The sequence below is a fragment of the Solanum pennellii genome, chromosome 3 (genome assembly GCF_001406875.1).
Source record: "Solanum pennellii chromosome 3, SPENNV200".
In the NCBI taxonomy this organism is placed as follows: domain Eukaryota; kingdom Viridiplantae; phylum Streptophyta; class Magnoliopsida; order Solanales; family Solanaceae; genus Solanum; species Solanum pennellii.
This window is the reverse complement of record NC_028639.1, coordinates 67430915-67455951: the sequence shown is the minus strand read 5'-3', so window position 1 is coordinate 67455951 and position 25037 is coordinate 67430915. Positions and strand designations below refer to the sequence as shown.

The following is a 25037-nucleotide window of genomic DNA, read 5'->3' as shown; positions in this document are numbered from 1 at the left end:
TTAACGCATGCATGTGCAAATTCTTGATGCGCTTTAAATAACAAGTTAACAACAAGACTCCATAAATAACATATACGAAGACCTTAATTTCTATCTTGGTGGATTTTTTCGAGAGGCACTTGTTCTAATAATCATATAATAACAAGTACCTCCAAATTTATTGGAAAAAAATGAAAATTATGAAGGAAGAAAAGACAAACTATAGTGGGAATATAGACTTTGAACTTTGCTTGAGAATCAAGCTTGAAGCCCCAAAACAAAGGGGACAAAAATAGAGGTATTTAATTGGGCTATAAAGTGGGCCCTTCACCGACAAGAGTCCAAAAAATATAGGGCTTAAAGAGTAAAGTCTACGTATTTGGGCCTGATAGCGTGTACGCAATCCATATGACTAATTAACAATATGGGCTTTGGAGTGTGGGCCCATATAGGCCCTACCTGATTTGTCCTAATTTTCTCATTTCTTATGATTGATGAAATTTGAAATCTGAAACATCATATCATGCTCTTTCCTTATTTGTCTTATTTTCACCATTTCCCCACAATAAGGTCTTTGATATTTGTATATCATGACCATCTCATCTAAAGGATTAAAATACTTTGAGGGTATTCACTTCTAAGAGCCTGTTTGGCTCAGCTTAAAAGCTGGTCAAACTGACTTAAAAGCTGAATTTTGACTTATTTAGCTGTTTGGCAATACTCAAAATAACTTATTTTAAGTTAAAAAAAACTTATTTTAAGCCAAAAGTTAAAAGCTGGGGTAGAGGTGCTTTTCTTTTTTTAGCTTATAAGCTGTTTTAAGTTGACCACATTTTTATCTTTTTGCCTTTAATATTTTTATACAATCTCCAAATTACAACATAACCCTAACATCTCTTTCTTCCATTTTTCCCTTTTCACGTTTGGCATAGAACTTCCGCACTTTTATCCAAACACATAACTGCTTATTTTAAAAATAAGTTTCAGCACTTTTAAAAGTACTTTTTTAAAGCTGCTTTTATTAAGCCCATCCAAACGGGCCCTAATTACTTCATTATACTTTTTAACATGTCCCCATTATAATGTTTAGATTATTTGACTGTTTAATTCAAAATTTAATAAGAGGTGATCATACGTTTCAATATTAAGACCTCCAATGTTATAATGATAGCACATTATTCCTTGAGAAAATCAATATAATTTTTAAAAGAAAAACTCAATGGAATCTATCAGTTGGGAATATAAGATGAAAAGTTTAAGCAAATAACCCAATTATTGGACTGATGGGAATAATCACTCCAAATCCTTTTAAAAAATTATGTATATTATAATAATAATAAAAAAAAATTAGTGAACATTGATCTTAAAGATGTGACTTAACAGTCAATAAAGTAGTAGAGACTCATAGAGTCTCAAATTCAAATTCATCAATAGAGTTGATATGTGTTGCTATTTGGTATAAATTCTCATAAAAATAGTTGCAAAAATTGTTCGAACACTACGGTCATAACAAATTTTTAAAAAAACAACTAAAAGATGACAAATCTGAAGTTTTACAATGATATGATTCCAAAAACTTTATAAAGAACATTATATATTTCTAAAAAAAAAAAATAAACTATCAATCTAAAGAAAACTTTCCTTTCACCAAGACAGGTGGGTACCCCCCCCCCCATGACACTTGGAATATCATAAAACTAAAAAAAAAAGAAGTAAATATCCTCTATGTCTAAGAATTTCACATTTAATTTGCATGGGCATATTGGATTATAGACTAGTGACTAATCCCATTAGGCAAATCCTATTAGGATAACAAAATAAAGAAGCTTGTGCTCAAAGAACACCATTCTTTTTGTCCTTTTTTTTTTTTCAAGTTTTATTTATTTCTTTTTAAAAAATAAAATAAAAATTGATTCCTCCAAAGCAAAGAAGCAAAGCATCTATTCTTACACATCACCTGTAAGTATGCCAACTTTCCTTTGCTTACAATTAAGAACTTGCCATTCTTTTTTTATTTCAAAACATTATATTAAAATTATTTTTTTCAACCTATCTTTCTCTGCAAATGCATGCTGAAAGTTTGGAATCTCTGTTTACTTTCATATATCAAAATGTATATAGTGTCAATACCATACTACTACAGTTTCATTATATATAATCTTTAATCAAATTTGGGATTTCAATTCTTTGTATGTATTCAAATTGTTTTGAACAAAAAGAAGAAACATTCTTTAGTGTTGTGTTTTTTGTGGACCCTTTGGGAAATTTTGTTGTGATACAATGAGTTTTCTAACAGGAGCACCAAAAAATTCATGGCAACCAGCTATGACAGTTGATACAACAACATCAGATTACTGGTTGAATTGGAGGGTTACATTGTGTTCCATTTGGATTTTTGCTTCAATGGTTTTTGCATCAATTCTTATAACAAAGTACGAAGGACCTCGCGGTTCGAGAAATAGGAGGAGAGAAGAGGAGAAAGACTCCCCTGGCCTTTTGTATGAAGATGAAGTTTGGAAACCATGTCTTAAAACTATACATCCTGGTTGGCTTCTTGGATACAGAGTCGTCGCGTTTTTAATCCTCTTGTTATTGTTAATCATGAATGTTGTTGTTGATGGAGGGGAACTTTTTTACTTTTATACACAGTAAGTATGTTTATACAGATGATTATTATGATCTATGAATCTTGAAAATGTACTTATGTGTTGTATTGGCTACTGAAACAGGTGGACATTCACATTGATCACAATTTATTTTGGGGTAAGTAATAGCAAGCAACATTGAAGTTGTAATCAATTTTTCCTTTTTTGTTCTGTTTTTTTTTTTTTAACGCGCGATTCTTGTTATATCAATGTAGCTTGGATCTGTGCTCTCCATGTATGGATGTTATCAGTATCACAATAAAATTGGTGGCAATGTAATAGGTAACGAGAGGCAAGATATTGAGTATAGTTCGCGAAGATTGTCTATGAATGTAGAGAGTAGCACTAGTTCAAATATTGCAAAACAGGTAATGGAAAATGCAGAGCAGAGTTCTCGCCAAATTGCTGATTTCTGGGGATATGTTTTTCAGATAATTTTCCAGGTAAAATCGACGAGTAATTAAAACGTTTGTGTTTGATCCTATGACAATGAATGTACAAGTTTTGCATATTACTAACTTTTTTTGTATTCCTGTTATGTTATGTAAGATGAATGCAGGAGCAGTAACGCTTACTGACTGCGTTTTCTGGTTCATACTTGTTCCAGTTTTGACCATTCGGGGTTTTAGTTTAAACTTTGTAAGTATTCTACGTGGCTTTTACTGTTATAGTAGATAAAGTTCAGAGATGTTTCGTGTTTACTAATTGATGTCACATTTATGTTGTAGTGGATAATAAACATGCATTCGATCAATGTAGTGTTTCTACTTGGTGATACAGCTCTCAACTCTTTGGTAAGTTGAACCAACTTTTCTCATTTGGTCTCAAAAATCATCTTCATAAGTTGAATGATTCTTATAACATTCGATGAATTTCAGCGTTTCCCTTGGTTTCGAATTGGATATTTCTTTCTGTGGACAGCAGTTTATGTTGTTTTTCAATGGGCAGTCCATGCCTGTATGTCAATATGGTAAAAAAAAAACTCTTCTTTTACTAGTTGTAATCAATACATTTTAAGTTTTTTTCTGTTTGAAACAACTAATGAATACTGGTTTTATTATGGAAACAGGTGGCCTTATCCATTTCTTGATCTGTCATCTTCATTTTCTCCTCTGTGGTATACATTTTGTTTAATGTCTACTGCATATTTTGATCTGGAAGAGATTTATGATTCAAGAAAATGAACCCCTCTTCTTCTGATTGAACATTTCAGGTATTCATCAGTGGCGGTGATGCACATACCTTGCTATGGCATTTTTGTTTTGGTCATGAAGCTCAAACACCATTTGTTAAAGAAATGGTTTCCTCACTCTTATCAGTGTGCAGGATGATTCTAAACAGGGATTTTTATGCCTTAAAGGCAGCAAACTGTCAAGGGAGAAATGAGAGAAGATTACAACAAATAGCAGAAAAGGCAACATGAGTTCATTTTTTGAACAATACAACATTGGTATTTGGTGCTTGTTTCCCCAGAAAAGGAAAAAAAGGGTAACAAGTAAAGGAAACAGAATATTACTTTATGTAGCAAAATAGCAGTAAATATACAAAAAGAGAATAGAGGGATAGAGTTTTGTGTTTGCAAAACACATATGTAGAAACAAATATCAATGGTTCATACATATAATTTATTGTTCAATATATATATGCAACATGTTTACACTCTCATATTGTTGAATGCCTTGAATCGGACCCGTTACAAACAGAAAGGACGGGGGTCTCGCTGTTAGGGCCTTTAATTATCTGTCAATTCTGTATGTTGGGCCCAAGCCTGTTAGGGCGTAGCTTAGCACTATATATAGACGCTATGGCAAACCCTATTCTGTAATTCTGTTCTTGCCTCTCCATAATAAAACTGCTCCCCCTCTTTCCCGTGGACGTAGCCAATTTATTGGTGAACCACGTAAATCTGTTGTCTTTGTTTTTCGCGTTTATATTTTCTCGCTTTATCTCGAATTCCGCACAACACATATCAAATACAATGAACATGCCGACAATGAGAAAGCTGTATAGATAGTGAAATGGCCCATTCTACTGTTGAAGATCTCCACTTTTCTAGTGTGGAAGTGGCCATATGTTGGGAAACAAAGAGCATTTTCAGTCAAAACTGAACTGATTAAAGTTACTAAATTTTTCTATTTGATGAGAAACACCAAAAGAAAGCATCAGACAGCTCTTTTTCATGCCCCATAAAAGTGAAATTAGTAAAGGATATCGAGTTTGTTGAGCAAGTAAAACTCGACCTTGAAGTAAGCGAGCACGAAGAAAAATGAAGTTTGGATCGCATTCCAACACAACATACTCAAGCAAGTATAAAATCCAATTATATGAAAACAAGAAACATACATCAACCAGCTCTGAAGGTAAATGATAGACAGTAATAATTTAAATTAAAAACATACAAAAACTTCTGAGTAAAACAATAGCAAGTATGAGTATGTATGACTCAAATTCAAAGAGTTGGCGTTATCCAAAGTTGGAGGACAAAAACGACTGACGGAAACACCATTGTAGTGCGGATGAATGCTGCCATCTGCTAAGTTGAACACCCCCATTTCAAACCCTCCTCCTTCTTTATACGCTAGGTATGATACAAATTAATCGTCTGTGATATCGATATTGCTACCACGGACAAATTGGAGAAAAGTTAGACCAATTAATGCTGCCCGCTTGTATATCGATACTGTAACAGATCATTAGCATCTCTTTGACACAGAAAACACAAGAATTCGAATCCAATAACGGCAGGGATAAAAATAACTTGTTTTTAACGGCAGGGGCAAAGTCAACCAATAAAACAAAATTAAAGGATAATTTTAAACCCTTTTCGCAAGTAAGATTGGAATCTTATTTGCAGACGTTTTTTTTTCCTCGAAACTCGTTGACTACTACAACTGATTTAAGAGTTAGGCTTTCGGAGCTTTAATCCTTAGCTCGAACAAGAAGATAAAGAAAACTCTTAGAGACATCTTTTTGGCCTTAAGGTAAGAAACTAATCATCTATATGCTCTAAGCTACTATCCTTCTATTCTAAGATTTGTTCGTGTGGAAACTAAAAATGAAAGATCCTTGTTGTACAATCGACCGAGGCATAACATGAACGTAACCAATCCGTGACTAGAAAGATATCAAAGTCTACCATTTCTAACTCTACAAGATCTACTAAGGTGACTTTTTGTGAGACTATGAGCAATTTTCGTATACCCGTCTAGCTATAACTTGGTCACCTACTAGAGTAGAGGCTGAGAAGGGTTCTCCGAGGGTTTCTGGACTAAAATTGAAGTTGCCTACTATATAAAGATTTACAAAGAAAAGAGTAGCCCCTGGATCTAACAAAGCATAAACATCTAAGTCAAAGACTCATAACGTACCAATGACTAGATCAAGAGAATCTTCCCGGCGAGCCTGGAGAGCATCCAACCTGTTTTGGCGCTATTTGCCACCTGTACGAGATAAGTTACCCTGCTAAGTTAGGCGACCTACCAGTGCTGTTGAATTTATAGACTGAGTTCTACTATTGTTACCCTCCTTGACCCTACTTAGCAAAAGGACAATCTCTCAACCCGTGACCAGACTGACAACACCCAAAACATCCCTTTTTCGTGTAACGCACTTATCCGATGGTTCTGATTTTTTTGGAACTTGGAGGATGGGACAGTAGTTGATGAAGGCGCTGAAGCTGAGAATTTTGCTGAAACTGCGAACGATTTCCATTACCCTATTTCTTTTGAAAATAGTCATAGTTACCTTTTTAGCCTTTGATTATCCTTAGCATCTTGCCTAAACTTATCACCTGCAGCCTGCTGAACATGAGTCATGAGCCTAGAAATGTTCATATTTTCCAGTAACATAGCATTGTACTCTATTTTTAGTAAGTCGATACCCTATATAGAAGCTTGTTCATTTGAGCCCTGGAATCCGCAACCATATAAAGAACATACCTAGAGATTTGGGTGAACTTGATTCCACACTCTTGGACGGTCCTACTACCTTGCCTCAAATTCATGACCTCCTGAGCTTTTGCCTCCCTCAATTCTCTTGTAAAGAACTTGTCAAGAAAAGTCTCACTAAAACACTTCCAATTGATAGGAGCTGCATCTGTACCCCTGTTTTCTTTCCATTGAGTATACCAAATACGAGCTACATCCTTAAGTTGATAGGATGCTAACTCTGTCCTATCACTACCAGTCACTTGCATCACTCCAAATATTTTATTAACCTCATCACTAAAATTTTGTGCATAGACAAAAGATGGAACAAATTCCTCACTGCATAGTGCATACAGTAAAGACTATCATAAGTAGGATAAGTTGTTCATACAAACTAAAGTTATGTCGTGACGTATTGGCAAAACCAAAAAATGCTGAGTTAGCTGAGCTTCTTGAACTTCACAAGAAGTATAATTAGATCAGAAGTTTTAGCTATAATAGAAGAAAATGATCATGGATAGAAGAAAAAATCACCCTTGTTTCTGAAAATTATTACAAAAGAATACAAGTCAAATGAAGGAAAATATAAAAGGACCAAATAAGATGGAGACACAAAAAGAGAAAGAATAGGCAATTCTTACAGGTCTTAGCTAAAGAACAAGCTTCAATTCACATGATTTTCTTGCAACGCAAGATACAAGGATGAATATATGTACAGGTATTCAGAGGTTGGTCAGAGGCAATGAGCCCATTACAATAGCAGTACTCTTATCTTCAGGCTGCTGTTCTCCACCCTCGCTAGACTTCAGTGATCTTACCTTCGAGAATACTCTAGAAAAAAGCCCCTTACTGAGGTCTGCCTTCTTTCCTGACAAGGCCAAGGAGAGATTCCCCATACTGCTCTCACTGTGGTTGCCCCTACTTGTATTTCCCTCTAGCTCCGGTTTAAATTGAGTACCGCAAGGGCAACTTGATGTCCTCCTAAAGCAATGTTTGTGAAAAACTGATTGACAAGACTTGCATCTTTCAATTTCTTCTTCCTGTTGAAGGACAAACTACATCTTTGAAGGTCTGGCATTTCTTATGCAAGAAAATATAGGAAGTGGACAATTACATCAGTTTAAGTCACAACATTTAGGTCAATAAAATTATTCACCTTTATTAAATTTTTTTTTTTTTTAAGAATTTGAGCTAAATTCTTTTGGAACATGCAGTGCAGAATGGTGATTCATTAACTTCAACTTCCCAAACAGTATGTTAATAAGAAACAAATATCAATAAATGAAACAAGATAAACCCTGCCAACCTGGAAAGGGAAAATGAGAGAAGAGGGGTCATCACAGGCTTGCCGAGCATTGCAGGGTATACCCACATCACAACATATAAGGCACTGCTCAGCTATATGCTCCAGAATTTTTCTTGATATAGTCTCGACCATAACAGGTAAAGCTGCATTTGAAGTCGTATAGCATAGGACCAAAAAAAGTCAGTTTTCTCAATAATGTAGCCACATGGGAAACAGGTCAGAACTATTAAAGAGACACCCTTTCCCTGATTTCTCCTAATTCTCTTTTCTATGTTCTGGCAAGCAGGAAGTAACATTCATATATTCATTGGAAAGCAACAGTAAATGTAAATTAGAAGGGATTAATAGTACTTTCAGGCTCTGCTATGATTTAGAGGGAGAGAGGAGTGGGGACAAAATAAAGAAAAGGGCGCAGTTTAGGAACAATTCTATGGCAACTTGAGCGATTGGAGGCTAAGCTAGTGTATAACTGTAAAAATATCAAATAAGATCAACCAAGAGCTAACAATAGTCCTCACTCATAATCTTCAACAAAAATAAAATGGAATAGAAAGATAAAAGTAAAACAAGTCACTACCAAAGACAAGATTTTCTGGGACTTTAACAATAAAGCACATGTATCTAAGCATCACTAGTATAAAATATCGTTTTGCATGCTAACCTGCAAAGACTCCCTTGGATAGATCTATGAGATCCCTAAGAGAAAAGAAGTCATTGCTTTCAAGAAGATATCTTCTAGATCCAACTCCCCTGTAGATGGATCTTTGGAAGGAGCAGCGAACAAATGGAAGCATAGTTCCTATCCTTTTTCTGATATTTGTTACATGCTGCAGAGCTGGGACCTTTGAGAACAGAAATGGATTGACTGCACTGACACAAAGCATTGGCTGCAAGAGCAGAAGAATGAAACATAAGTCCTACAGTTATTTCATGTTCTCATAGTGAAAAGGAGCCAGAAGTAAGAATACAGGAGGCAGCAGCCCAGGGGGAGACGAGAAAACATGAGGATTTCCACAGCTGGGGCTTAATGCCGATTCTCCCAATGATGGCAGCAGGTCATATGTGTTACTAACCCTGTCAAAGCGTAGTTATTTATCTTTTCCGGTGCCATTGCACACTTTGACCAATCCACCGGATATCTACTATCTATGTATCATGTAACTTTAAGAGTTTAGGTAGATGAGCAAAAAATTCACCAAGTTCTTTGCTTTTTTTGTCTCTGCTAGGATTAATCCCTAGTCTCCAGGGTCTTTATTCCCACTTTCATTGACTACTTACACCCTTGGTTGGATCCTTTTGGATTGTAGAAAGATATTTGGTATGCAAGATGAGGAAACAAAACCAAGTGTCATTAAATTGCTTAATTATATATATAAAAAAAGAAGATACATAATGCATGCCTGTTCAGTCAAAAAGAATGGTAAGAAACAGAGATTTGGTCAAATTTGATTGGGAAATTTTCTCATTACCTGGTCATGGATAGAGTCCAGATAAGATTTAGCGATCTGAGAAACTGGGTATTGATTAAAGTCCCAAAGATGCAGAATCCTTGCAGGCAAGACAGCTGTATCATTTGTATGGCATGACGAGCAGTACAGCTGACCACTATATTCACAGAAACGAGGTTTTCCCCACCCCATAGTCTGCGCAAGTTCCTGTATTCGAGTCTTCCCATCGTCAAAATTTTTGTAGCAACCAGCACAAGAATAATGTTGTTCATCTAGTAACTGTTTATTCGATTTATAAGGCCGTTTATTAACGATGAGGGAAATAGTCTTCCCCAAGCTGGAAACATTCCCTCTGCTTCTGCTTCTTAAAGTAGACGGAGACTGAAGTGCATTTGTATCATAAGTTGGAGAACCTGGAAGATCCTTACACAGAGATAAGAAACACACTACAACATTGAGGGCACCTGTAGGAAACCTTGACTGGAGAAGGGAATTTAAACACTCTTGAATAAGAACACTTCGATCAGCAACAACTTTTGGAGAAGCACTTCTGAAAACCTTCCGTGACTCTTGTTCAACAGAGGACCAGACAGAAGGAAGAATCCTTCCCTGATCTGCGAATAACTTTTTCAACCGCCAATAGAGAGCAGAAAATTCACGATACCGTTTTTCAACCTCCCACTTATCTTTGCCACTCCAAACTCTTATCCTGTATGCAGTATATTCTCTTACTCCAACTAACCTCTCACTAAGTGAAACATCCCCTATCTTCTGTATTGTATCAATGACCTCCACCCTGTCAAATTTCAGAGGGTTTTGGATTGCAGCATAAGCATCATCAGTACCAGAAGTAGAAGCAGTAGAGCCACCATCTCTTGAAGGAAGTGGTATATATGATTGATAAATCTTGTTACCAAAACTAAATCCAAGAGATTCACCAGATTCAAGTAATATCTCTTCCATATCATGAACAAGCTCATCATATAATTCATTTAACTCAAGATTCTGTGTCTGCAAAAGGAAAGAGAAAGCACAAAGCATCAACAGTAGGAGCCTTGTACGTAGAACTGAGGAAAGATTCAATAACACCAAAGTAAGTTACAAAAATTGACCAACATGAAAGCAATATGTACTGTCAGCAATAACTGCCATTCAGAAAATTATGCACAAATGATATAATTCTTCTTTCGATCTGCATACCACATAAGCATAAGCCGAAAGACCCTGGCTGTCAAACAGAAGGTCCATAAGCACAACAGCAGAAGTCACTGGAAATCATTGCTGATTGCACTCGGGAAAGAATCAGTATATGTTCCAAGAGGGACAATGCTCGTGAAAATAAGTGGACCCTCGAGGAGTTCTAACGTAAAGGCATTCCAATAAGTTAAAGTATCAAAAATTCTTTTTTCGACTCCACATCATATAAATAAGCACTTTATCATTTATGACGCTGAAGTCTTCTTCTTTACCTAAATAAGCTTTTCTTTCAAGTAGCTACAATTTCACGAATCCGATCTTTATCAGTTCTTAATAAGCAATACTTAAGATCTAAGACATTCAACTACATGTTCCATTCACCAAGCAGACAGATCATTTTTCATGCATTGAACAAGATTTACAAAAACATGTCACAGTGTTTGCGGATTTGCATATGTAGGATTACAAGAACATTTATTTAGCTTCTGTATTTGGCTCTACATAAGCAAAGATCGGGTAATTATATACTTTTCACCATTTTCTAGTCACTGGCAAAGTTGGAGGCTTAATAGATACACCTCCTGATAAATAAACTACCAATACAATGTGTTAAATAAACATAAATTTCAGATAGAGAAGTCAAATTGTTTAATCAAATAATTACTTCATGTGGTGAAAAACAGAGGTTGTATGTAAAGGAGTCACTCTTAGAGAAACAAAATAATTCCCATGCTTGCAAATTCACCCTTATGATTTCAGATTTATGGATTTCAAATGGAAGAACCTCAAGAAGTATTTTCACATTTCGTGGCATGCTTCAGCCAGCTCACCGCTGAAGATAAAATCAGGTAAAAGACCTTTACCTAGCAGATAAATATATGTAATGAGTACAAATCAATGTGAAGCAACTATACTTAGTTACTGTAGTAATATAGGTCACCAATTAAACTTCACAGTTTAAGGAGCTAGGAGATCAGCAAAAGCAAAACAAGCAAAAGATGCAAATTTTTATCTGATTGACGGCAAACATGGTATATATTTGTAAACTTCACCAAGAATATCTAACATATATAAGCTTGTGATATCCTTATATATATATTTGTCAATACTTTACCTTAGATGCAAGATGATATTCAGAGCAACCAACTGAAAGGGAGGTACTTTTAGCATTTGTATTATCATTAGTCACTGATGCTAATGATGTAGATGAATTTTGGTCTGCAGATAGTTCTAACTTTACATCTTTGGAAGGTTCTGTAGATGAATGATATTTGTTTTGATCAGGATGAGATATAGGTTCCAATAATAAGCTTCTGCGTTTTAGCTCCACTTCTCCGGAAACAAGATCATCATGGATATGAATTAATGTCTCATCATAGGCACCTTCCCCTCCTTCAATTTTTAGATTTTCTTTGATAGGAACTTCATCTATTTGTGTTTGGGGACTTCTGTCCTGATTAAACAATTTGAAAGCACAAGACTGCTCAAAGAACTTTGCCGATTCATTTATCTGTTGAATTTGGGTGTTTGTAATAAGCATGGCGTCCTCATCTTTAACATGATCAGGTTTGCCATGGTTCAAAATACTCAATGGGTCCACAGAACAAGTAGTAAGGTAGTTGATTAAATTATCACCACCTTGTTCATGATTACTTGAAAGGTCCTCTTCTTTAGGTGTTGCTAAACCTACACTAGAATACTCAATAACACCAGTTGTAGCAATATTCAAACATTCATTTTCACTTCTAGTAGTAGGCTGGTTTTCAGGCTGAAGTTCTTCATGCACCATTGAAGAGAGAGTAAATTCTCCATTTTCCTGCGTGAAATCGTCCCAATCATCCAAACCAAAGGCTATTGCCGAACCCATAACCAACTTATTTTCAGCCTTGTCATTTTCTTCAGGAGAGCAGTGTACCTCTCTTCCATAATAAGAATTAATGTTCTTCTCATCATTAGTGCTTCCTCCAAACATTGAGTCCTCGCCATCTGAATGCTCATATTTTGATGACGTCTCACTGTCATCGGAACATTTTACAAACTCAGCTCCACCGATTTCTATACCAGATTGCAACCTTGATCCTTCCAAACTCCCTCCCATGGTTTTAACATCCCTAAGAAACTCCAAATCATCATCAATCCCCATAGATCTGATTTCCAATGAACCATCACTAGTCCCAAAGCTTTCAATTTCTTTCCCAACTAGTTCACTATTCTTATTTACTGCAGATTCACAAGAATTCGTTGATTCAAATAATTTATCACAATTTTCACTCGTATTTTGCAGTTGAATAACCTTCCCAATCCACTCCTCACCCATATCCATACTGTCTATAAATTCACTCTCATCCACACTTCCATATAAATCTAATCCCTTTTCAATACCCTTGTGATCCGTCTCTTCCCTAGACCATTGACCTTGCAATAACTCATCCCCCAGTGGATCACAAGGAGAGGTGACCATAGAAGATAACTTCTCTGTCCCCTCTCCTATTTTCATCTGATTACAACAATTCAAGAAAACTCAGAAACAAATTATACACTGAAACAAACGAAATCCCATCAAATACAGGGGAAAACTAAACATTTTCATCCAAAATCAATACAATGAATAACGAATTTTCTGGTTTCAATTCACATCTAGGGCATACAAGATACCATTTCATTTAAGTTTTATAATTGAATTAAAATTTAAAGATTTTCGCCTAATATAGCTGCCGGCGTTGAATTTAATCAAGTTTTCCGATAAGAAGCAGTTGAAATTAGTGATGGTGGGAGAAAAAACTGACCTTGATGATCAACTCACCTGAGCATAAAAGAGAGATGAAGATGGAACTCTCAAGTCTTGGCTTTTTGTATAAAATGTATGTATATCTTATTACAGTTGAATAAAAAAGGAAATAAAATAAAATAGGTGTAACAGTCAAATCTATAGCATTAAATAAATAAATAAAAAATAACTTCTATATAACGATTATTATTTGAAATTATCACATAAAATTAATTTGATAGGAAGTTAATTTGTTTAATTATGCATTTGGATTGTTAAGTTGTATATTTTTTAATTAACATGAAAACTAGACATCACTAGTAAGAGTTATAAAAAATAAAAATTTCATTCTTACATTATTTTATCATATGAGTAAATTAGATTCATAAATAAGAAGGCTATATGTAAAGTAGCATATTTTTATGTAATAACTAATTGTTTTTGAGTTTGATATTAAAACGTATTTTTTTATAACATATCAAATTATTTTTTCTAAAAACATATATTTCTTTCGTAATAAATGAATCGTCTTTTACATAGTTAATATTCCTAAACTCCAAATATAAATAATACATAAAAGGTTCTCCTATTATTAGGCAAACCACAATTCAATTTCTTTTTCTTTCTTTTTTATGATTTGTCTAGAAATGAACCAACTAAAATGAACTTTTTTTTTTGGTGGCTTTTTATTCAAAATATTCACATGATAGATTTTTCAGTAATTTGTCATAGTTGAAGGACTACTAATGATTTTAATCAAAGTATAGGGATGATTTTGATCCATATCCCAAACATAAAGGACTATTTTGTTTTTTTTTTCTAAAAAATATAAAAATAAAACATCTTAAATAAACAAAAACCTTTGTTAAACCCTACAACCTCTAGTAGTTGTGAACAAAGAACACACCATCAATCTTCCTCAATGGCAACCGACGACAGCCAAAATGCTGGCGGCGTTAATGCCCTCCGGCGGCTTAAATCAACTGAACCACCTCTTTATCTCTCAGCATCACCGGAACTCTCCGAAGCCGCTCGATTAGCTTCTAAGTACCTATATTCTTCTCTCAAACCCTACACTCCGAAGTCGCCCTTCGCTCAGCTCTTGACAGATGGTTTTGATGCCGAGCAAATATGGCAGCAAATTGACCTTCAATCTGAGCCCTTACTTGCTTCCCTCGGTCGTCAAATCAGACAATTTGAGAAGAAACCGGAAGAAATTTCAAAGAGTTTCAATTTAGGTTCAGGTAACAGTGGAAAAAAGAAGAATTTGGAGAGGGAAAAAGAGGAACTGGCATTGGATGGAGAAAGTGAGGACTTTAATGATGTAGATATGAATGATTCTGATGAGGAAGAGGAGGAGGAGGAGGAGGTAGAGGAAGAAGAGGCCGATGATGGTGAGAAGAGTGAAGACGTGGAGGAGAAGGAGGAAAATGGTGGGGCAGGGGGAGTGGAAGATAAGTTTTTCAAGATAGATGAGTTGGAAGAGTATATGGAGTATGATGAAGCAAGGGAGTATGGATTGAAGGGAAAGACTAAAAAGATAAGAAGTAACAAGAAAAAGGAGGAGGAAGAGGAAGAAGATGGTGAAGAAGGCGACGAGGAGGACGAAGAGGAAGATGACGAGGTAAGAATTTGCTGATTTTGAAAATGAAGGCGGACTTTGTTTAGTCGTTTGGTGGTTCAGATATTTTGCCTAAGTTAATTATGATTGCAAGTAGATTGGTGATTGCAGATTTGCGCTTCTTTAATAAAGCATACATTTTTACCAGTATCTTGTTTTTGCAGCTTGGGTTAATGGGCCTCGGAGATGATGAAGATGAAGGTACAGAAATTGCCAGGTGTGTCTTTTCTCCATGTACTTATTAATCCTTTTAGTATTCTATGACAAATAAAACATGAATTAGTTACCAAAGGTTGAGAAGCATTGGCAGTTTTGGTCTTAGCTCAATGATCTAAAGGGGATAGAAAAGCAACATGTCTCGGTCCATTTGACTAAAAGACACTTTAAATTCTTCTGGTTGTTTTTCAGGACTTGAGGATTGTCCATTAGGTAGTATCGTTGATGTGAATTAGGCAGAATAGATTTGGCTGTGAAGGGTGATTGAGTGAGATTTTGCATATTGCCTTAAACCGAGAAGGACTGGATAATACAATGTGATTAGGCTCTCTGCTCAAGCTCAAACATTGTCTTTATGTAGTCAGAATTTTCCTTGCAGATGCTGGGGTGTTCTTTCTGCCTCCCCAGCAATTGTATTCCATGTTATGTCATTGTGACAGTTAACTAGTACTAGATTAGTGATTGCGGATGAACATGCTCTCTGGTTTGCTAATATCAGAGGAGCCTGTGCTTTCTTTCTCCCTCTATATTTCACTGATGTTCTAATCAGTGGTCATTGATGGTACAACCACTTAACTATGTTTCAAAGTTTTATTTAAGTATCTGCAAGCACCAACTTTCCGAAATGGGCTGAAACCTTGCAGAATTACATCCATATTTGTTGTTCTTAGCTTAATAATAAGGCACCCTGCAGTTGTGTGATCACAGTTTCCTTCCACTATTTTTCACCCCTCACATGGAATGTCAATCACATTATACATGACAATGAGGTTTTAAACTAATGTTACCTGAAATATTGACACTTCTAATTTTCTCAAACTTTAATTGATGATACACAGATATGAGGACTTTTTTGGTTCGAGAAAGGGTACTGGACAGAAGAAAACTGTTAAATCATCGGATCTATCAGATGACATGGGAACCGATGATGACATGATTGATGACAATCAGGTAGTATACTTTATGTCCTTTCAGTTGTAAAGTGTATGAAGATGAATGAGTAAGTGATCTATAAATGTTTCCTCTGCTAATTTATTCTCTTCTTCTGTTTTAGAAGAAGCGCAGCCTTTCTACCCATGAAAAGGAGCTTGAAAAACTCCGATCTACAATTGAGGATATGGAGAAAGCAAACTTGGAAGAGAAGTCCTGGACTATGCAAGGAGAAGTAAGATCTCTATTTCATAATGCCCGTACTTGTTTTAAGTATCTTCTTGGAAGAAACACCTGTTCATGAATATAGAAGCCCAGATCCAAGATGAAAACCGAGTTTTGGTTATTCCCGTACTCTCATTATAGATGCTGCTTTCTATCTTCATAAATCTTTTCCTTTCTAATCGTTCCCTCTTCCTTTATATTTCCGTATCACTCATTCATCAACATGTATTAGCTATATGTACCACATATGGCGTCTTCGGTTCTGTATGTTTGAATAATCTTTATTGTCAGGTTACTGCTGCAAAAAGGCCAAAGAATAGTGCATTGGAAGTTGATCTGGATTTTGAGCACAATGTGAGACCTGCCCCTGTAATCACTGAAGAGGTTACTGCAACACTTGAAGAAATAATTCAGAAACGTATCATTGAGGTGAATATTCTTTTTTTGCTGCTTACATATCTAATGTTATAAAACTTAAAAGAACAAAACCATAAGTAGGGTTCGAGGGTGGATTTCAGTGGCATAGACACATAAAGTGACGGTTAATAAGTTGAACACCCTTTATCGACAAATTAGTTTATACGTATGGAATTATTCTTTAGAGAAGTGCTTGCTAGTAATTTCTTGGGGAATTTGGTTCACATGTAGAGATAGGCACGTGCGCTTAACTACAATTCTAGACTCTCTTTTAGAAAAATGCACTTGAAAAGAGTGTAACATTTTGTTGAAGTGTGTGAATATCTCATCTAAAAGTTTAACTTGTTAGAGAGAACACACTTTTATGTAGTTAATTATTTTCTCAACACGCCCCTCAGTGCGAGCCTGATCCTTCTTTTTTCATGGGTAAAGCACGTGGAAATTATAGAAGCTCCTTACACTTGTATGGCTTACTTTATCGGAAAGAATCTCCTTGCAGATGTTAGGATCATATCAGTGTTTGTTCTTTTGTTATTGCTCTATCTGTTCCTTTTCTTCTCTGGCACCCTAGCCAACATTTGAATCTGCATGAAACAAGGTGTAACCAGCAACTGACCCCAGCTTGTAACATATAGGGCCGATTTGATGATGTTCAGAAGCGTCCAAGCTTGCCATCCAGAGCACCGCGAGAAACAAAAGAACTGGTAAATAATGTTTCTATATGTAAAAATATATACTTGTCCAATTAAGTGGATTCTATATCCTGATCTCAAGTGGATAGCTGTTACTAACAATGCTGTGATTTGATATTTCTTTTTTATTTATCAATTTGCCTGCAGGATGACAATAAAAGCAAAAAGGGACTTGGCGAAATTTATGAGGTTAGTGCTCCTTTATTCATGTTACTCGAGGAGACTGGTACTTTTGGCAGCAACTACTGCTGTAAATATGTGTACTCTATATTCTTCATTCACGAACTTTCAAAAGGAAATCTGTTATCTTATTTGCCACTTTATTACATATTTTTGCAGGAGGAATATGTCCAGAAGACTGGCCTCGTGTCAACAGCATTGTCCTTCTCAGATGAGCAGAAAAAAGAGGTGTTTAATCTCTCACCTATAATCCAACACTCGACTTTAAAGCAGAAGTGGTTCTTGTTCTTCTTAACTTTGTCATTTGCCCCTGTATTTGCCTCGTCTTACATACCTGTCTTATGCATATGTCGGACTACTGGATGCATTTTTTTTTTCATGATAACTCTAGACTGAAACATGTTATTGCTGTTTGAAAATTATGAGCAATGTAATAGAAAGTAATTGTTGGGTAATTGTGTTAACAAACTTCTATCAAATTACAGCATGTTAAGGGAAGGAAGAATTCTCTTTAACTTCAAAAGTTTGGGTAGCGTGTGGAGTAGGGAAGGAAGGGATGAATCAGGTCTTAATTGCTTTACTTGATTGCACCTTTTAATTGAGTATGCTCTATTTTGAATGTCAATACAGGCCACAATGCTGTTTAAGAAACTGTGCTTGAAGTTGGATGCTCTGTCTCATTTCCACTTCACCCCAAAACCGGTATGCTATAACAATGTACATTTGGTGTGATTTTCCCATCTCTAAACGGTTCGTCTCATGTTACTTCTCCATGACTCAACTTGGTTAGGTGATAGAAGATATGTCTATACAAGCAAATGTCCCTGCACTTGCCATGGAAGAGGTGAGTTGACCTGAATGAGTAGACAATTCTTGTTATCAAATCAACTTGCATAACTTCATTGTTGCTCAATTATATTTGCTGATATTGTTTGTTCTATGGTAGATTGCACCTATGGCGGTCTCTGATGCAGCTATGCTGGCTCCCGAGGAAGTATTTACTGGCAAAGGAGATGTTAAAGAAGAAACAGAGTTGACACAAGCAGAGAGAAAAAGGAGGAGGGCGAACAAGAAAAGGAAATTTAAAGGTGAGTTCTTTAGTAATGATATGCTCGCAAGGGTACTTTCCATGGTTGACTGTACAAAAACTGATGGTTGGGTAATTATTTTTGCAGCTGAGTCAGCAAAAAGAACAGTAAAGCCGGCACCAGAAAATACATTAACTAATGGTGTTGAGGGTAAGTTGTTTCTTTTATTGTTACCTTTGACGTCTTCCGTTGAATTTAAATAACTGAATTCTGTTGTGCCATTGTTTTACAGGTAATGATAAGTCATAACGTGTACCAAAACTGAACCGGAGTGGAGCTCTCCCTCGCTTAAATAGCGGTAACATTTTTTTGGCACCAAATGGTTTGTGTCCTTTCTCAGCCAGAGTGCGAGCTGAATGATTTATGTGTTCAGCGCTCTATCCATATAGAAGACGACGATAATTACCATTGTGGCATCATTACTGTGCTACTTTTGCATTTCAGGAAGTAAATGTCGTTGCCAGGCCATTTTGGTTGAGAAAAATGAGTTGCTTCATATGATAGGAAACTTCACTTACAATGTAATGTCAATTTGGTTGAAAAAAATGAGTGTTATTTCACAAGATAGAAGACTTCATTACGTTGTTATTTATTTTTATTAATAGCAATTCGGTGGTCTTGGGCATCTATAAGATTTTACAATGTAAAATATGGAGCGTTTCACATTATAAATAACGTTTCACTCAATATAAGCCAACCAAAGAAATATGTGTTGGTTTAAATTGATGGACGTCAAAAGCTCAGCTTCAAAATGATAGTGTAAGGTATTAAATTGAGCATCTCACAAGAGCTAGTAATGTACAGATAGTCTTTAGCTCGTCATACTGAGATTCTTTTCACACAAAGCATTCCAACTGGAGATACACCAATAATGGCCAAAAAGAAAAGTCACCACTATGCTAAATCAACACAATCCTCGACAAAAGACGCCTCTGATTTAAACTATATTTACCATAATATTGACAAAGATGACGGGGATGAAAAATAAATAAAATGTAATCCTCAAAAACAAAAAATAGTCTGGTTGTAACTATTTCTGCCATAATATTGACAAGGGAAGGAGATGATCCTGATAAAACACCACATCCTCTTCCATGTCTTTTGGTTATTTTTGTAACATCAAAATGTTGGTCCACGCTCTTTTCATGTATCTATGAAGAGCACAAACTATCAAAACAATCCTATAATGTAATACATAAAGGATTCCACTCTGAACGAAAAACATGAAGGCCAAGTTAGCGAGCTTTACAGCTCCGCGACAGGGAACAGAGCAGGAAAAGAGGGAACAATACTAGATGTCTGCTTCAAACCTTATGTTTTCTTCACCTTGCTGTCCCCAGCACTAACTTCTTTTGTTATATTACCCATCATACAGGTCAAGAAAAGATCAGATTCTGGTTCATGTGGATTTAACATCACCTTTGTTTAAGTGCCCTTCAAGTCTCTCAATTGCGGCACCTACACCACCCTTAACTTCATTGCCATCAGTTGTCCCTGTCCCTTCATTGGCTTTCTCTACAAGCTTCAAATGAAGCCACCCTGTTAGAACAAATTTATTTTAGTAAAGCTGCACGTTTATTTTTGATAAAGAAACAACATAGCCCACCCATAGGTTGTCCCTACTTCACATGATTCTTCATGCTTAAGGAATACATAAGTGCATGCGATACTCATAATTTGAAACCAGGCAGACTTAGCAGAGATGATAAGCTAAATCATCTAAAATGAACTGAAGTTACTAATTTATAAGTTTTAGTAGCATTAACAACACTGTAAGGTTAAGAACTTTGAGCAAGTAAAGAGCACTTTAATGGATGTATATTAATAAGCAGGTCACATTCTATTACCAAGAGGGAAGCAAACTGCAGCACCCAAAGCAGAACCCAACATCACATTTCTGGTACGCCATTGGAGTGATCCTGGCACTGGAGTCATAAAAACAAAGTGAGTGGCGGAGGAGATAATCTGATAGAGGTTCTGATACCCAAACTCTACCACTTACTAATTAGACCAAATGTTGCAGCTGTAGCAGAACCAGCTCCAACAACATTATAAACATCATGCACACCACGCTTTTCAGCAAGCAAATTCTGCAATCCATAAAAAGCAGCAGTGAACATTCCAAGGCGTATTCCTCCAACTATTGAGCCCCGAGTGACTCGTATAAATCTTTTTTCCATAGCATCTCTCATGAGCCGATACTGTTCACGCTTATCTGGTGTGCTCCCAAGCTTTAACATCACCTCAGCATCCTTGCTCTGTTAAAAGAGGAGAAAGTCCCATGAATACTAGAGGAACCATTCACGCAGAAAGAAAATAATTGCACGCTCTTCCCTTTGGGAAGAAAGGACTAGGGAAATCCTATTAATTGCAGCTTTCCTCCAGACCTCTGGGTAAACACAGCAGGAAATCAACCTTATACAGGTGGATGTATGTATTTATTTAGTTCTTTTTATTCTTGCTCGAGCTGGATGATTAAAAATTATCATGTCCAGTTACCTCGAGGGATGGTTCTTCTAATTAATAGATAGAGCCATGATACATTCCGAAAAAATTGTAAAGGTAACAGAATCTTTTTGCCCCCTTTTCGATGTAATTGTAAAAGAAGATACACATATACAAGGTTAACATGGTCATAAGTTCTGGGAGTTTCAAGAAAACCATGAGTTTTCTTCTGTTGTTTTTTTGAAAAACAATTCAAAATTTATTTGTACTCCTAAATATGTAGTTTGATTTCCCATTTACTGTTTAGACAATGTGACATTACTACTGTCCAAAGCTTCACAATTAGCATTTCCTCTCTCCAATTTCCTAAGTCAAAATGCAACAGCAGGAAATCAGTAAACGCAACCTAATAGTTACATAGGGAAGGGTACTGACAACAGAAGCAGCAGCCTCCTTGCTACCTCCATAAAAAAGGCCAGCAAATACCCCAATTACAGTAGCAGTGCCCCAGTTTACAGTTCCTGCCATTTTCTGAGATCTCTGGAAAAAAAAAGATACATACATAGAGAGGTAAATAAAAATTTCAAACCGATAAGTTTAGCTAAGCAAAACCAAGATGAGTCAAATAAAGTAGTCCGACAGTTCCAACATTTTAGCTCAATTCCCAACTGATCAGCATCACATATATAGATACCTCATAGTTTAGCTAGTTAGACGCTGGTGTCAAACAACATCAACATTTCCCTTTATGGAATTTTGGATTGTTCTATACTTTGCACCCATAAGCTGAGTTACAAGGAAATAAACACTTCCGATTATAAAGAATATCAATGGAACAGCATTGGCGGGGAACAGGAATAACAAGTAAGACAATTACAACAGCTAGCTGAACCAAACAGTATATGGAACGGCAAATCCTTCAAAGAAGTAAAGGTTAGAACTTAAAAACAATCATGACAAAAATCCCAAATTCCCAATCAAATAACCAACCCTTTTTGATTGCCTCAATGAAGAAATCGAAGTATTCCCTCAGTTTCAATTTGTTTGTATTACTTACCTTTCTACGTCCATTTCAAAAACAATCCTTTTTAGCCCGTTCAAAAAATCTTTCCTTTTTGAGTGACTGTTTAATTTTAACTTTTCACGTAGTACATTTGGATATTTTGGTACATTCTATGTATCTCTATCATGATGCAAAAGTCTTTCTCTCCTTTCTTAAAACTATATATCAAGTCAAAATCAGACAAACAAATTCGAACCGAGGGAGTGAGTTTTGGGAGTGGTGGTTTTTCGAGTAATTTCAGATTGGAGAATCCATCAGGTAGAAGATATTAACAAGAAGAACAGTAAGGAACAGTGACCTAATAGCTAGTTACTAAGTAATCATAAACGAAAGATAAATGAAAAAAAAAACTCACAGGTACCGTTTCTTCTTCAGTTATCTCTGAGGATTCCATTGATAATGGATAAGACGCCTCTCTCTTTGTAATCGCAAATCAGACGATCGAGTAATTCATCTATGATTTCAGTCTCCCTTTGCTGAAAATAAGCCGACTTGGATGTTCGATTCGGGCTGAATACGTCGGGCCGGACCAGATCCGACCCTTTTTTATTTAGGTCAGGGAAATGGGCCTTGATCCGGGCCGAGCCTAATATCGCTGTGGTGGGCCGATTCAAGAATCGGTTAATTTGGGGAAAATGTGTGGGAAACTTACCTAAATATCCCTAATATTAAAAAAAAGAAAAATTTACCATTTTAGTAATAACATTTTCTGTAATATATTTATAATATAATTTTAATACGTATTACGAAGAATTATTTATCATCACATTTAATACAAGTTTTATTGATGAACAATACATTTATCACACATTTTAATTCACTTATAATACAACGTGTCAATTTTTTACCAAACAAACATAATTATTTAAAACAACAGTTATAATACATATACATTGGCTATTCATACATAATTCACTTTTAATACATATTGCAGATTGAATATAACATTATTATGTATTGTTATAAATGGTAGTAATAAATAAAAAATATTGCTAAATTAGTAATTATTTATTATAAGGTATTCATCCAAGTAATTATTCCAAATATTTACATAATAAGAATTGAAATAATTTGTTGTATTTGTATATTTGTATATTTTTATGTTAAGGATTGTGATTATCGTTCTAGTATTAGTTGGTTAAATTTCTCTCTTATATGGATTCATTGTCATGGGAAGAATAGTCAAGTGTTTGTTTAGTTCCCTTCTTAACTAATTAAGTGATTAAGGTATTAGTTAGATGAGTGAATTTATGTAAAATACGCATATGGTATATAATAGGCGTGGAAGGAATTAATGATTTATATAAACTTTTGAATCACTAAATAGCATTTTTATTAAAAAATAATAATTAATTTTTCATCCGATCTTCATTATCACGTGAAAAAACTCCGAGTGTTTGTATTATAATATAGTTCTCTTCTTAACTAGACAAGTGATTAAGGTGTTTAGTTAGACGAGTGAATATACGCAAACTACTCATATGGATATGATAGTTATGTTGAAGGAAATACTGATTTATATGAACTTTTTGAATCATTAAAGAGAATTTCCATTAAAAAAAAGAAAAATTTATCCGGTGTTCAGTATTCATATTGAAGTTCGACTAATTTAAATTCACGCCACATAAAACTCATTCAAGGAAAAAAAAACGCTCCTTATCAAAGGTTTTTCCATACCAACAAATTGAAATCGAGACCCGAAGGAAAAACTCACTAGCTTCACCACATTTGTTGGTGGTACATTAGAATCATATAATTTTATTTTTGTCATACAAAGCATATGCATACATGTCCAACAACAACTACAACTACAACAACAATGAATGTCTACTATTTCATAGATTTTATTAAAATAAATACAAAAGTGATATTGCACCTTAAAATAAAATTAATATATGTGAAGCCTAAGGCTAGGTAACTAGAAGCCTCTCCCTTTGCGGTTCATGGAAGTAAGAATGGTTAGTATAGCCATAGTTATAAATCCAGCCAGCAGCAGACCACTTGTAATATATCCCCTCTCTATGGTTTCTCCTCTTTTTATATCTTTAAATTCAAAGCTCACTCCAAATCCCAAACCAACACCACTTGCCAACAAAAATGCTATTACCTGCAATTATAATTCATTTCATTTGTCAAAATTATTAAAAATTTAACAAACTTTGAGGGAATATTCACCTTATCTCCGTAAAAGTCGAACATTGGGAGAAATTTGCCTCTAATCAATCTCTTCTCTTTTACTGCATGATACATTGCAAAAGGTAGCTGAATCAATGAGTATAAAATTCCACCAGCTGCGGCACCAAGCACATACCTATAGCTCTTGATACCGCGGAATTCGGATTTTATGCTGCCACGGAGCATAGTAAGAATTATTAACACAAGGGAAGCAGCACAGAACAAGAGAGTTAAAATCCTAAGAGCAAGAATTGTGTTGATTATAGACTTTGATGATGCCATTGTTATTTATGTCCCTATCTCCCAACGGCATGTTCCTTTTATACATGTATGTAGACAGAAATTTAATTATAAAATGATTGACAGATCGATAGGGCCAAAGATTTTGTGTCCTAATATTAGTAGTTTTTTAAGGTCATTGTACATAGCCGGACGAGAATGTCACAGTGAGTACAATCCTTTTCTAAGTCAAACGGCCAGCCGACACACAATATATTATAGTAATAATAGTACAACGTAACCTGTAAAAGTGACTGAGTTGATATAGCAGGTGGTAATAACTTCTAAGTCGAGCTTGTCACACCAAACAGTAAAATTTTCCACAGGGTTCCAAATATCTTAAACAAAAATATAATTAGAGCCGTCAATATGGGCTAAGCCCGTTGGGCCGACCTGGCCTAACCCGGAATTTAATAGGGCTGGGCTAAGATTTTTGGA

General features: G+C 35.5%; 5 protein-coding genes across 11 annotated transcripts; 2 read left to right on the top strand and 3 right to left on the bottom strand.

Annotated features, from left to right (window-relative positions):
• The first annotated feature begins 1839 nt into the window (after positions 1-1839).
• On the top strand, positions 1840-4289 carry LOC107012964. 2 transcript variants are annotated; one of them, XM_015212943.2, is made up of 9 exons: positions 1840-1938; positions 2276-2627; positions 2709-2742; positions 2840-3067; positions 3174-3263; positions 3353-3418; positions 3503-3594; positions 3694-3741; positions 3838-4289. In XM_015212943.2, exons 2-9 carry the CDS (start codon positions 2305-2307, stop codon positions 3953-3955), a joined length of 999 nt encoding a protein of 332 aa, XP_015068429.1. In that variant the 5' UTR covers positions 1840-1938; positions 2276-2304; the 3' UTR covers positions 3956-4289. The 2 variants fall into 2 exon arrangements, with proteins under 2 accessions (XP_015068429.1, XP_015068428.1); XM_015212942.2 differs by lacking the exon at positions 1840-1938 and having other exon boundaries at positions 1992-2627.
• Positions 4290-7048: 2759 nt separating this feature from the next.
• Positions 7049-13387, bottom strand: LOC107015196. 2 transcript variants are annotated; one of them, XM_015215392.2, is made up of 6 exons: positions 13288-13387; positions 11616-12998; positions 9326-10315; positions 8518-8743; positions 7857-7999; positions 7049-7590 (listed from the first exon to the last, which is right to left on the bottom strand). In XM_015215392.2, exons 2-6 carry the CDS (start codon positions 12996-12998, stop codon positions 7273-7275), a joined length of 3060 nt encoding a protein of 1019 aa, XP_015070878.1. In that variant the 5' UTR covers positions 13288-13387; the 3' UTR covers positions 7049-7272. The 2 variants fall into 2 exon arrangements, with proteins under 2 accessions (XP_015070878.1, XP_015070879.1); XM_015215393.2 differs by having other exon boundaries at positions 13305-13382.
• Positions 13388-14139: 752 nt separating this feature from the next.
• On the top strand, positions 14140-19286 carry LOC107014954 (U3 small nucleolar ribonucleoprotein protein MPP10). Of its 2 annotated transcripts, none has more exons than XM_015215086.2 (13): positions 14140-14892; positions 15054-15106; positions 15945-16056; positions 16163-16270; positions 16552-16689; positions 17313-17381; positions 17517-17558; positions 17709-17777; positions 18180-18251; positions 18340-18393; positions 18496-18637; positions 18725-18787; positions 18870-19286. In XM_015215086.2, the coding sequence occupies exons 1-13, from the start codon at positions 14191-14193 to the stop codon at positions 18884-18886; spliced, it is 1641 nt and encodes a 546-aa protein (XP_015070572.1). In that variant the 5' UTR covers positions 14140-14190; the 3' UTR covers positions 18887-19286. The 2 variants fall into 2 exon arrangements, with proteins under 2 accessions (XP_015070572.1, XP_015070571.1); XM_015215085.2 differs by having other exon boundaries at positions 16160-16270.
• A 267-nt stretch (positions 19287-19553) lies between these two features.
• LOC107014955 lies at positions 19554-22656 on the bottom strand. 4 transcript variants are annotated; one of them, XM_027915689.1, is made up of 5 exons: positions 22501-22656; positions 21500-21622; positions 20640-20895; positions 20485-20562; positions 19554-20176 (listed from the first exon to the last, which is right to left on the bottom strand). In XM_027915689.1, the coding sequence occupies exons 1-5, from the start codon at positions 22537-22539 to the stop codon at positions 20037-20039; spliced, it is 636 nt and encodes a 211-aa protein (XP_027771490.1). In that variant the 5' UTR covers positions 22540-22656; the 3' UTR covers positions 19554-20036. The 4 variants fall into 4 exon arrangements, with proteins under 4 accessions (XP_027771490.1, XP_015070574.1, XP_027771491.1 ...); XM_015215088.2 differs by having other exon boundaries at positions 21518-21622; XM_027915690.1 differs by having other exon boundaries at positions 22507-22635.
• Positions 22657-23883: 1227 nt separating this feature from the next.
• Positions 23884-24730, bottom strand: LOC107014141 (CASP-like protein 4D1). Its single transcript, XM_027915190.1, has 2 exons — positions 24321-24730; positions 23884-24252 (listed from the first exon to the last, which is right to left on the bottom strand). The coding sequence occupies exons 1-2, from the start codon at positions 24600-24602 to the stop codon at positions 24064-24066; spliced, it is 471 nt and encodes a 156-aa protein (XP_027770991.1). The 5' UTR covers positions 24603-24730; the 3' UTR covers positions 23884-24063.
• Between the last annotated feature and the right edge of the window lie 307 nt (positions 24731-25037).